Source organism: Primulina huaijiensis, chromosome 17, assembly GCF_012295235.1.
Source record: "Primulina huaijiensis isolate GDHJ02 chromosome 17, ASM1229523v2, whole genome shotgun sequence".
In the NCBI taxonomy this organism is placed as follows: Eukaryota; Viridiplantae; Streptophyta; class Magnoliopsida; order Lamiales; family Gesneriaceae; genus Primulina; species Primulina huaijiensis.
In genome coordinates this window covers 16446899-16460425 of record NC_133322.1, presented here as the reverse complement: position 1 = coordinate 16460425, position 13527 = coordinate 16446899, and the positions used below count along the sequence as shown (strand labels likewise).

The 13527-nt window shown below is 36.6% G+C and overlaps 1 protein-coding gene across 3 annotated transcripts; it reads right to left on the bottom strand.

Annotated features, from left to right (window-relative positions):
- Positions 1 to 1622: 1622 nt before the first annotated feature.
- LOC140962543 (E3 ubiquitin-protein ligase UPL4-like) lies at positions 1623 to 12923 on the bottom strand. 3 transcript variants are annotated; one of them, XM_073421494.1, is made up of 18 exons: positions 12757 to 12923; positions 11662 to 12285; positions 11427 to 11537; positions 11206 to 11322; positions 10955 to 11113; positions 10692 to 10853; positions 10185 to 10337; positions 9978 to 10099; positions 8716 to 9865; positions 8476 to 8571; positions 3856 to 5007; positions 3538 to 3771; positions 3345 to 3449; positions 2611 to 2691; positions 2450 to 2518; positions 2242 to 2370; positions 2060 to 2143; positions 1623 to 1967 (listed from the first exon to the last, which is right to left on the bottom strand). In XM_073421494.1, exons 2-18 carry the CDS (start codon positions 12265 to 12267, stop codon positions 1902 to 1904), a joined length of 4596 nt encoding a protein of 1531 aa, XP_073277595.1. In that variant the 5' UTR covers positions 12268 to 12285; positions 12757 to 12923; the 3' UTR covers positions 1623 to 1901. The 3 variants fall into 3 exon arrangements, with proteins under 3 accessions (XP_073277595.1, XP_073277597.1, XP_073277596.1); XM_073421496.1 differs by having other exon boundaries at positions 3856 to 4995; XM_073421495.1 differs by having other exon boundaries at positions 11662 to 12282; positions 12757 to 12916.
- Positions 12924 to 13527: the final 604 nt, after the last annotated feature.

Sequence of the window (13527 nt, the reverse complement as noted above, 5' to 3'; positions counted from 1 at the left end):
GAGGGTCGCGTGGGGGAAGAGGAGTGGCTGCGGACGGATAGTGTTATTCAGGGCTGGTGCGTGAGTCCTTGGCGGGAAAGGGGCAAACCAGGGTCTTAAGTTGTGTCTTAGGGTCGAGTCTAGGGCCTGGTTCGATTTGGAATCGATATGGAGTCGTGCGGAGCGCATATGTGCCAAAGTATCATTCCTTGGGCAGCTTGTATTCGATAGATTGTTGGGCATGGTTTAGGGGTTCAGTCATGGTTCAAGGCTGGTTTAAGGCCTTGGAAAGTAGGTTGGGATGTGGTTCACGTGTGGGTCGAGTCCCGTGTCGATTGATACGTCCTAAGTGGTTCTATTTAATTCGGGAGTCGTACGTATCCGAATGAATCTTTAGGGGCTGTTTTGGCTATTTAATTGATGATGTTGTGGCAGAATGTCCGAGGACGATCCAAAGAGGTTCACGATATTCGTAAGTACGTATGACGTGCAAAATAATTATTTTTGATGTATGCTATTTGTCTTGTGGCCAATTATGTGTATGGGTTTGGAAGTCAGATAACGTGTTCGAGGACCTCTCCAATCTCTTCGGGGGAATTATGTTATGTTAGGGAGTGGACATCCAGTCCAAGGGTTGTGATGATCTTTTCTGGCCCAGTACTATGGTTAGTTTTATCAAACGATTTATGTTATGGACCACTTGCATTCAATATAACTCTACGCAAAATGAATTACGATTACGTATGACGAGCATGAAAATATGATTTTTATGAAAATGTTTATGCAGGAAAGTCGTGTCATACATATTTATGTTCTTATTATGTTATGTATGAGCTATGTTTAAATTGCATGAATTTTATTACGTACTACTTGTTATTTACGATCTATGCATGTTGAGTTATTAGACTCACTAGAATTGATCGATGCAGATGATTGATGAGGAGATGGGATGTGGCGACCAATGAGTAGACTCGGACCAGTGACAGTGCAAACCCGAGGACCTTGCAGTTTATTGAATTTTATTTATGCATATTTTAAACTATTTACTCTGATTTTATACATTGTGTTGGTGTCTAGCAAGTTGAAATTTATAATCTTGTGTTAGACTTTTTCCAAATTAAATCAGTCATTTCTTCAAATGTTGAAATTTTATTATTAAATTTATTTTTTAAAAAGCATGGTGATCGTTGTTTTATTTTAAGAGCTATGTTTATAATTAATTATATAGAAGAAAATTTTTATTTTTCGCAAATATTAAAGTATTATCATTTTAAGTAACGTGTAACGCCACAAAATTTTTAAAAAATACACTAATAAAATATAAATTTTTTTTTCGTAGATTTATTTATACCACTGATTAAATGTGATCAAATATAATTTTCAGAAAAGACTTTACTCTGTTTTCCCCCTAGCATAAATATTACTCTGTTTTGCATCACTATTCTCTTTAAATAATGATAATGATAAAAGATATCGTAAATAAAACATTATATATATTAAAAAATTCCATACTTTTTATTTTTATACAAATTTAAATATATCACAATTTCACCGAATAAAATTATTATCGAAAATATGAAACTTAATTATATTTTTATGTTTGTATAATATTTAAAGCGCACAGATGGTAACCAAGCATATTATTATATTTGAAACGTGTAAACTTGGATGAGGAATAATTATTAATGGATAAAATAAAGGTTAAAATCTAAACAATCTTTGTAAAGAAATAGAAAACGACCCTAAGTTCTGTACATTAACCATCAACCATGCCTACTCATCTTCACAGGTATACTTCAATCAGCTCTCTTTCCTCCAATCATTCAATTTGCTCCACAATTTTTTCAACCAGCTACCCTAATCCCATATTCACATGCTATCGCCTATAGATATATACATACCTGTTTCCGCGAAAGAAGAGATTACGAAAGGTGGAATGATCCTTGGCCTTCGGTTATGGCGTATAGCAGCTTCTCTTTCATAACTTCCTGCATGAAGTACACGCGAAAGTTAGCCGGTTTGATCCAAGAACGAGAAGAAGAAATGGTATCGCGGATAGAATAGAAAGAACGAGGTCGACTTTTGTCGAGTAAGCTGGGAGCTTCAGATAATTTGCACAGGTCATCACACTGGGTAAGTCTGCGTCTATCCACTTGCCACAATGCTGTCAAGAAAGTAAAAAAAAAAAAACAAGAATGTTAGTAATTACAGTCTAGTGGAGAAAGGTGTATGCTCGCACACGAGGGATGTCTTAGTTCCGACCTTCCGAACTATTGTCAGTTTCGGGTTGAGAGAAGCCAAGCCCCCAGTGGGAAGGCGGGGCGCACCAGTCACGAACTGCAAGAATGCTCGTTGCTGCTCGCGGTCAAACTCTCGCATGATTTCAAGTAACTGATAGTTGAAAAGGATACTTGTTAGCTCAAATGAAGGATTGATAAGATCTGAAATCAAGAGATTCCACCGTACTAACATTGACAACTGGGGGACTACTGATAGTGTATCCATGGTCGAATTTAATGTAATCCAAAAGCTCGTCCGACTGTCTCAAAGGAATAGAATATATAAAGATCATTTGGAGACCAGGACAAGTATGACATTCACGGGGAAGCTAGATTTGTTAGCAATACATACATTCCATAGTACATGTTCTCCGCACAGTAACCGTTCCAACTCTTCTTCGGTGAAAACTTTAAGATGCTGGACAGATAAGACCTGAAACCCATTGCAGAAGATGGAGAGAAGCAATTATTAGAAACTCATTAATATATCATATCATGAAAAATCAAGTCCACAAAAAAGAGATCTTGCAAAGATATGAAAGGATGCTCTTTAAAATCCGGGGAGAGAATTTTGGGAAAATTTGTAAAATAAATTCGGTCAACTATTTAATTAAGAGAATGATCTCCTAATGTATATTTGAAATACACATGAAGATGTCATTTTCTTAATTAAATAGTTGACCGAAGTTAAAAAACAAAATACCCCGAGAATTTTAAACTTAAGAAGCAACACACAGATCATTTACCGATAATGGCAGGAACAACTAAACTCATTGCACACGTACCGAGTATCTTTGTATGTCAGCCGGTGGAAAAGGGTATTCTATTATCACAAAGATTACTCAAGTTGCAAATATTTGGGATAACATATTTTATATATATATATATATATATTACACTCCAAGATCTACCTACATAGAAAAAAATTTGAAGCATTGGCACTTCATAAGTGCAAAAGATTCATCAACAAAATCAACACAATATTTCTCGTGAATAGCACACAAGGAAAGAAAAGAGAAGGAAATATTCAAAGTGCATCTCACAAAAACAAGGCAAACAACCATTCATGATGGACAGATAACAAACCTGATCAAAACCTGACTTAAATGCTTCCACTTGTCTAGAAACTCCAGACTTTGTTGTAGCATCAACTATGAGGGTAATATATTCCTCTATATTGTCCAGATTTACCTGTAATATCAATTTAAAATATAACGAATGCATCCAATTTTATCAACCAAATTTTTAGGCAAAGAAGAATGACAGTGGAAAATCTAACCATCTTTGAATCAGGTGCACAGACAAGATCATAATCTGGATACCCTGGAAGAGTAAAATCAAGGCAGAGATCCTCAATTTTTATGCTCCGTAAACACACGCCTATGCCAGGATCTTGGGATTCTTCTTCAGAAAGGGATCTCAAACACCTCTTCCTTTCTACTACAGCCTGAAACTCTAATAAAGCCTTTCCTAATGAAGGATCAATTGACCGGATGTCATGCACAGTAAGTTCCTATATAAAAGAGAATGCATCAAATACACTGTTATATGTATCATTAACCATACGTGTCATTTGTCAACACCAAAACTAGCATACCTTGTCCAGAACAAGTTTATAGAAAGCATCAGAAAATGGAAGATCTAAAACTCTTCCATCTTGAAGTGCTTTTGCAACTATTTGACCCAAAAGTCTGAACTTTTTAATCATTTCTGAAAATTGTGTGCTACTTTCTGTACTCAATGAAGGTGACCAAGGTCGGGGGAAGAGTCCAACAGGAGAATCCAGAAATCCCGGATTCTCAGCCTCTGCGGCATTCATGTCAACTTGATCTTCTCTCCACATTCCCAAGCCATTTCTCTGAAACTCGTGGCATACCAGTGTATAGAATTCAAGCGTTGGACCAAGACCAGTACCAACCTCCTCATTATATTCCACTTCAAGAAGAACCTTTTGATGGGCATTGAGTTCCATCATGCGAGCAGCAGATTCTAGAATTGTATTCCTGTTAACCAAAAACTTCTTGCGTGGAAAGTTCCCGTGATTTTGCTGCCTGCCGCTAGAACTTCCATCATAAGTTTGAGATGATGGAAGAATTTGAGCTGGTGATCTGCCAAGTGCCGCAATATGGAAATATTTACACTTTACTTCAAAAGCAAATAAAAATGGGTGCCAAGCCATTAACTGGGTACACCATGCAGGCATACCCCCAACAGAGACAGCCATAGGATCTCGCATCTGCTGTTCTAGTTTTTCGCTCAACTTACTGTTGACAAATTCATTTTGGGAAACATCATAAACTGCTACATCAAACTTATCCAAATCACCCGTTCTTCCTTCAGCAAACACATGCATTCTCTGACAAGACATCTGGTGAAGTCTCATTCTGTTTATTCTTTCCAAGCTCCTCAGAAGGAATAATATGTCATCAGCTGACCGCAATTTCTCCACATCAACTTCAGAAAAAACTGGTCCCGAATTACATGAAGATGGCTGGCGAAATGAACTTCTTTTGTAAGTTATTTTATAAATACGAGTCCACAAACTTGCACTCGGTATAATATCGTGTTCTAGTTCATTTTGCTGTTTGAGTATAGACTGATACAGTGTCAATTTACAGTCCAGTTGCTGCCCTTCCAAACAAAAATATAACTTCTGTGAAGTATCTTCGTTGTTACTGCGTCTTGGTTGATCTGTTTTTACGGCATCATCCTTTAGAAGATTATTATCCTCCTCTTGCTCAAAAGCAGCCTTTTACATGATCAAATAGAAACCATATGAGACAAAGCCATAAAGTGATTAGATATCACGGAGAAAAGAATCAAACAGACATCGACATGGAGAAGAGAAACCGAAGTACAACTATTTTCTACAAGAATAGTTAAATGGGAGACCAAAGAAATGGAAAAAATGGTTATCAAATTGTTATAATATTTTAATTAAATGATTTTGGATGCATGAATGATATATTTCGATTTTGGATGCATGAATGATATATTTCGAGTGACAAAATGATTAATTGTGTAATTTTGTTCGATTGCATAATTTAAAGAGGCGAATATCAGTGGTTGGCCGGGGACGGTGGATCGGAGCGATTAAGGTGTTAAAGATTTAAAAGCTAAATTTTTATTTTTATTTAAAAAAATATTTATTTTAAAAAAAATTAAAAATTTCAACATTTTTAAGGTCAAATTTAAATTAATTAGTGGGAGCATGGGAATTATGTATTTTATAAGTAGTTTTTTTGGAAATATATATTTTTAAATTTTTTAATTTGAAACCTAATGATTTTATAAATCTTAATGGGCCTAAATTATTAATTAAAAACTACGGTTAATTAAGCCCATTAATTAAATACTTAAAAGCCTTTTTGCTTTTTTTAATTAAACCTAAACCTAAACACATAGTAGTGTTCTAAAACTCGGGCTAGGCGCCGCTTGACCGCACCGAAAAGGTTATAGGCGGCCAACCTATGCGGCAAGGGTGCCTAGGCGCTCTTAGGTGAGCCTAGGCGGGTCAATACGGGCCTAGACATTTAATGTTTTTTCGGAAAATTTTTTTTGGGCTTTTAAAAATAAACTAGAATATGACATAAGAAAGAATTATAGGCTCGTGCTTTTAATTTTTTGAGATTGAAAGCCCAATTAAAACCACCATTTTTTGGCTTGCGTTTGCCCTAACACGCCATTCTCATCTTCTTTGTCGATTTACTTCTGCACACATAAGAAAATCGAACCAGACCCAAAAGGTAATTTTTTTCTTTATTTTGATTTCTTTTGCGTTCCCTATTATTCTGATCCTGCCTTAAGCAGGAGGAATGAACCAGGTGTCAATTGGATTTTAACAAAGTTTGAGCTGAAATTTAGTTTAAGAACCATTACAAGTCTCTTGATACCGTGGAATCCGCCTAGTGACGCCTAGGCGGCCTAGGATCTAGGCGCTAGTCTGCGCCCAACTAGCGCCTAGCGAATTTTAGAACCATGACACACACACACCTACACGCACACACACACACATTCACGTAAGGTTCAAGGAATGGCCGAAACAAGGAAGGCTAGCAAAGGGAGTTTTGATTTTTTTTCCTCTTTCGTTCTTCTTCGTTCTTTCTTCCAACAATGATCACCTGATTCTCTTGCATCCCAAGGTGGGTTTTCGGTGGGGTTTAGACGAGAAAAAATGGTAGAATTGAAAAAGGGTAGAAATAGTCGTCCGTTCGTCACCGACGTTTTAACATTTCGATATTCGTATTTCAAGTGTTTTAAACGCAAAGGCACGTTCTAAACCTTTCTTTTTGCACCATTCAAACCATATTATTCATGTTTATGATATTTTGAATGAAAAACATGATGATCAAGTTTTTTTAACGTTTTGAGTAATTTATTTTAAAGTTTCGAAGTTTTTAATGCACGTTTGAGTCGCGTTATAATTCCTAGGGACTCGCTGCCATTAAGGGGAAGGGGGATGATTTTTAAAAGTCCTAAAGTGAGTCCCACGTAGGGTAGAAAAGGGCTGGAACGACAGTGGAAAGCGCCGAGCCTCGGTTAAGATTATTGCATGTGTTGAGTTCGGTTTAGACACTTGCGAGGGGAGGCTGCATGCGGTCTGTCCAGCAGTGATCAAGGCCCTGTGTTGGGTCGATTCATGGTCCTAAAGATTCTTAGTGTGGTTGGAAACAAGGGTAGAACGATAGGGAAGCGTTGAGGGCTCGGTTGGGGCCTAAGGCGCACAGTTTTGGCTGGGTGCGAGAGCTGGTGCGTGAGCGGTCCACTAGGGTCCTAAGAGGGTGTCTAAGGGGCTGGCGTTGGTTTGGCTAGGGGCTGATTGAAGGTGTCTCGAGATTTTTGGGTGCCCGGTTAGGGAAGAGATGGAGCTCGAACCGTGTTCACGGAGGATGAATCATGACTCACATGGTAGTTTAGGGATGAAACGTCTAAGTTTAAAAATCGGGTAGAAAATTTTAAATTTTGAATTAATTCAGGTTCGAAACGTTTTACGGTTTCGCTATCAAGTAATTAAATCGAAAAACTCGGGTTTACGTCTAAGAAAAATATCAGAAGTCAAATTTAAGCTTATATGATGCTATGGGATAAGCTCGAATCAATAAAAGTAAAAAAAGGTCAAAATTGGGAAGTTCGAGGTCCACGGGAAAACGATCATTTTACGTCCCGGGTAGTTCGAAAGGTCTAGCAGTGTCCCGAAGAATCATAATATATGCTAAATGATATTTTAAAATGTTTATGATGAAAATATAATATTTATACGGTATATGCTAAGGCTAAACGATTTTTCCGAAAAATGCTATTTTACGATTTTTGAAGGATACAATATTTTATAATAAAAAGAAAAGAAAAATATTTTAAAGGATGTGAATTGAACGTGACATAGAGGATATGTGGGGATCTGTTTTAAGAAGGAACGGTGAACTTACAAGTAATATCGTGAGGGAAAAGGCCCCAGAAGGAGCTCGTTTACGAGAGAAGGCCCCAGAGAGAGCCCAACGATCATATTTTCATATTTGGCCACGACCCAGTGACGCCACACCCCCAGGTACATGGTTTATATAGACTGATGATCAGTCAACCAGAGGATGGATGATAAAGGATAGTCACTTTCAAGGATCGAACTTCTTCCAAAATTATATACGATGATGAAAAGATTTATGATTTATTTACACTTACAAGTTTTATGCCAGCCTATTTTAAATAAAAACATGATTTTTAAATGCATGAGTGCCTGTATATTTATTATTTGGTACGTATGGTTAGAACTTGCTGAGTCATTAAACTCACTAGGTTTGAATGGTTGCAGGGGAGGATAATGTTGAGAGAGGCACCGACGCTTGAGTGGATCGGGTCCGACAGTACACTCCCGAGAGACAAATATCTATTTTCCGCATTAGCTTAGTATTTAAAGTTTAAGAAAATTTTGATGATTATTTTATGGAAATTTTATGTTTGATTTTGAAGCTCAAATTGTTGGATTATTTTAAGTCGACTTACGTTTTATGATTAACAATTTACGGATTTTTATGCATTTAAGTTTTTTAAATATTAGTTTATTTATGTTGGATGGTTTCGAAGTTTAGAAGAAAATGTTATAAAAAAATAGTAGTATTTATTATATTTTAAAGTTAAAAAGGAAGGGATGTTTCACAAATATATATCAATTACAGATAATAAACACAAACATGTAGCAATGACCAAGAAGAAGGCACCATACCATATCGACACCAGTTATTTTCTCTGCATCCAGAATTTCTCGTCCAGAACTTGCTGTATCTCTGGGTGAAGGCAACAATATATCCCACCTTCCATCCTGTAAAGAAGAAAGAACAAATCAGATGTATACTCGTGTCTAATTAAGGGAAAGGTTGAGTAATATAACTGAATTTCATTTTCCCCGAAGAAATTATAAGATGTAAGCGTATCCATAATCCTTCAGCTAAAAAAAAGAATAAACCTGTGGTTTATGAACATCAACAACCATTTCTGTAGACACGATACCATTAGCAAATTTGTATATTGAATCACTCGAGTACGATGGTGAATGAGAACTTGCACTATCATTCTCCTTTAAATCCTTTGACCACACAGTCGAATTCTTGGGGTCAATGTTACAAACTCTAGGCCGCAAATATCCTTCAATTGCATCCAGAGGCAAGAAAGGGTCAACATTCACAATATCTTCAGAGTAATCGCGAAGAGAGATCTCCCCTTTTTCCCTCTCAAACTGAACTTTGAGACATGGATATGAAGTGCAACGCCCATATGGAACAGTAGCATAAGAGTTTCTCAGCTTAGATGCATGATTTAAGACAACAGGGAAATTTTCAACGGAAGACAGAGCACTTTGTAATCTTCGTACAATTGTCAAAAGGGGGAATTTCTCCAAAGCTGGATCAGTGCATGACAATAGTAGTCGTCCAAACACCTCAAACCTTTTTTCAGTACGGTAACATAGATTGGCTGTATCATTGGTTTCTTGTCCTACAAGATGCATCCCATTTGATAAGTAGGTAACTAGTGCTTTAATAACCCCACTCTCAACCAACTCAAAAGAGGAAATGGAGTCTTTCTCATTAAGCTCTGAGACTATTTGATGCAATACACCATAAATCTCTTCTTCCAGTTGACTGCAAGTAGCATCCTCCTGGGAGTTACTCAACAGGGTTGTTAATGCACTTGATAAATTTCTGAGCTTCTGAAGAATATTAGTGACACCTTTCTCACGGTTCATAGATTCAGTTTCAAAGAATGTACTCAAAATATGCCTAGCAAGATTATGTACAGTGTCTTCCTGAAGCTTGCAGCATCCATTTTCTGGAGATTTTGAAGACTGACCCTTATCAAATGCATAACACGGGCATCTGTATACTTCTCGGAAAGCTGATTTTTGTGCTCCATTAGTTTCCAGGCACATGCCATCAAAAACTGGAAAGAGTTTCAAATCTTTATCTGGAGAAATCAGTGCCAAAATGGCAAACAGGACACCTTCCTTCATAAAGGAATTCAAGAAAAAATGTGGAAGCTTGAGCATTAAAGTATCAACAATTTGAAGAGCCAATAATATTACATGATGATCCTTTCTCGCAAATACTCCAGCCAAAAAGCTGTCGGTCCACACAAGAGGATGCAATGTTCAGATTAAAAGATTCAATGTTCAGATTAAAATAGATAAACATTGACAAAAAATGTCGCCAAGTAGAAAAGAAACCATTTCACCTTGAAAAGGTAGCAGTTTGTAGCAAACTTCGAAGCATCTCAGACGTGCTGAAATGAACTAACTTATAGATAACAGAGAGACAGCCGTAAGATAAAATCAGATTGACGCCAGAACTCACCACCTGCTTAAAAATAAAACAGGCAGGTGAAAGAGTAGGAAAGGAAAACTAGGAAAAACTCAAGGTAATCACTTATGAAAGTACCAACCCGAATCAATATAGGAAGTAAATCATCTCCAAACTTGGGGAGAACATCGGGATGGCTCAAAAGAAAATCCTCCTTGTCTGACTTTAGTTGGCCATCCTGTTCTATACAAACTGCCGGGAGAAGCTCATTCGATAACTTCAAAACTTCATGTATCTAAGAAATATAGACCCGATTAAGTGGCAAAGATAAAGCACAAGTGGACAGACTTAGATGGACTTCTACCAAATAATTCTTTACTAAATAACAAGAAAGCTTGAATCAACTGGTATTGAAATTCCAAAAGAACTCTAATTATCCATTAATAGAGTGATTAAATTCCAAATACATAGATCGCTAATGTTCAATTTAAATATCCAGATTCCACACTATAGGTGACAGCACGTTGCTTTTGAATTGTGAACAAAAGATAAAGATCCCTGCTTAGTCATAGCGAAGAATGCAGTAAAAATTGCTCAAATTAAGCTATATTTTAGCGATAATCTGGCATTGAAACATCACAACACATACCTGACTGTAATGTCCATCCAAAATGGGAATAGAGTGTGTTCCATGAGACAGATCATAAGAGGATAGCATGTCCTTCACTGTGCTGCTTATATTTAGCTCAAAAAGTGCCTTAAATGCAATAGTAGAGCCAGCAGCCATCTTGGCAAGTAATCCAATTAAGCCCTGCAAGTCATTTATAAGAATTATAACTCATAAAGAAACTACAAATGAAATCTTTCGCTGCAGTAATATTTCTCAACATTGGGTACAAAATTTTTGCTTACTGTATTTGTCAATTGGCAAAGGGTAGTGCGACTATTTAAGCCAATGAGATGTACTGCACGCTGTACCAGCCCATGCCTACAAATTTCATCAAGCATATCTGGAGAATGATAGACTTGCTCAACTATTCTAATCAAGCAAGTGGCCACACTTTCAACAAGCTAAAAAGGGAGAGAAATTGATTATTAGAAAACACTAATAAGCGATTTTCATACAGTTATCGTTCAAAGATGATTCATTTTCAAATGTATACCTGTCTATCCTCATACTGTAGAAGATTACACAAAATTGGAACTGCCTCCATGAAAAGCGAAGGAGATTCAGAATTTTGTTTCTTACATATATTGACCACAGTTGAAAGCGCAATCCTCTAAGATACGAGAAAACAAAAGGAAAGAAGGATAAGTCTTAAATGGCATAGCGCCATATTGACACACTGTTGTAGAATGTTTTGCCTAAAAACCTACTAAATACCTGCACACTTGTTGAGAAGAAATCAATATAACTCAAAACAGCCATGATTGCACCAGATTGCAAGCAAGCAAGAGGTTGCTCACGTGAAATTTTCTTTAGAGCTTGCAAACACTACATCGGGAACATAGATGAACGTAAGAAACCAGATACAAATTACATAGACAAAAATTCACATGCTTACACGAGCAAGTGTTTTACGACTATATTCTAAACACATAAAGTTTCAGAAGCATACTTGCTCTGCAACGTCCAAGTATTCAATAGCCATTAATCTTTGACAAAGAGTAGGGACAGCATCATGCCTCACAAGAAAACCAGAGGATCGAGGATTAGCATCACACAAATAAGTTATCGCCCTTATTGACAAGAGAATTATATCAGGATTGCCCTCATGTTTTGCCAGCTTGACGAGTAATGGGGAAAAAGAGTCTGCCATTAGGCTCGATAAAGAACTATCACTACAAAAGGATAGCAATTCGCAAAGCTCGGTGAGTAGAGCCAACTGTACTGATTCTTCAAACTGCTCACTCAAACTCGACAGCACTTTCTTAAATTTAGTGTGATCACTGGTTGATTGATGCCTATAATAATCACGGAGACTACTATCTGAGTCACACGAGCCATTAGTTGATTCCTTCTCTCCGTCAACCTCTGATCTTGTTGACCCAGAAGTGGAAGACGATGTTTCCATTTCAGCATCATGGGCTTCATGAGCAGAGCTCATTGGTGTTTGGGCAGACGAGTTTGAGGTACTCGGACGGAACTCAAACGAACTGCACGCTCTCTTGTCGGCTGGCAATTCATCCACGGTTTCAGTTCTCTTCTGTCCTCTGTTTTCCATTCAAAAATCCCAACACTACTGCACATAAAGATATCAATTTTTAATCAACCGATCTCACAAAAAAAAAAACAGTAAAAAACCATAGCAACAGACAAAGTCAAGTAATCAAACATAATCCCATACACACCACTATACCAGCAAAATAACCAAACAACCCGAAAATGAACAGAATATTTTTATAATACCCAGAACTTAAGAAACAGATGAAACCAAAAAACAGAAACAACAACAGCACAAAACCGAAGAATCAAACCACATCAATGATCAACAACACCCATGGAAAATTGCACCCAACTAAACATCGATCATGCAACAGAGTACATCAGATTCAATCAACCATTCAAAAAGCATCAATCTTTAAACGCAAAGAAAGAAAAACCCATAACCAAAAGCAAGCCCATCAAAACAAAAGCTAGAATCCAAGCACCGACAAACATATCAAAAACCCAAGAAATCTTTCCCTTCACACGCTCTCTGTCTCACTTTTACCTGCAAAAGGTCACCGGAAAATTGATCTCGCCAGTGTTACAAAATTCGTGATTTCTGGCGATTATGATGACGATGGTGATGGTGAAAAAACAGAGTGAGAAGAAGAAAATGGGTGTTTTTTTTTCTGGGAATTAAATAATAACAATTTACGAAATATATATTGTAGAAAAATTGTTCCATGTAGATTACATGCTAAGTTAAGGCCATGTTACTGTATATCATCTTGGCAGCTTGGGGAACACGTGTAAGGCTATGATGTCACCAGATTGTGTTTGGGCTTTCTCGGGCCTTCGCACCATGCAAATACCATTCAAGACATATATGGAATGAAATATTCTAATCTTGTATCACTGTGCGTGTCTGAGAATTAATATACTCTCTATGAGAGAGATCGATCGATCCATATTTAGATTGAAAAATAATAATTTTAAAAAAATATTATTTTTTATGGATCAGATCATGNTTCTAATCAGAATTCAGATAGTGAATCTGAGAATAGCTCAGAATCTTATGATTCAGAAGAAATTATAGAAAATGAATTTATTATTTCTGATGAAAAATGTTATAATTGTATACAAGAAAAATCTTGTATTAATCATTTAAGTGATACTGATAATAAAAATGATGAGTTTTATAAACTTATGTCTCAATTTCAAGATTTAAATATTAATGTTTTAACTAACAATAATATTTTGGAATTCCTTAAAATGATTAAGGATCCCATATTAAAATCTACAATAATAGATCAAATGAAAAATACTATTTCAACAA

Coding starts and splice junctions, on each gene's coding strand:
- LOC140962543 (XM_073421494.1), bottom strand. CDS start 12,267: ATGGAAAACAGAGGACAGAAGAGAACTGAAACCGTGGATGAATTGCCA. Junction 11,538..11,661: donor ACTTGGACGTTGCAGAGCAA/GTATGCTTCTGA, acceptor TTCCCGATGTAG/TGTTTGCAAGCTCTAAAGAA. Junction 1,968..2,059: donor TCCCAGCTTACTCGACAAAA/GTCGACCTCGTT, acceptor TACTTCATGCAG/GAAGTTATGAAAGAGAAGCT.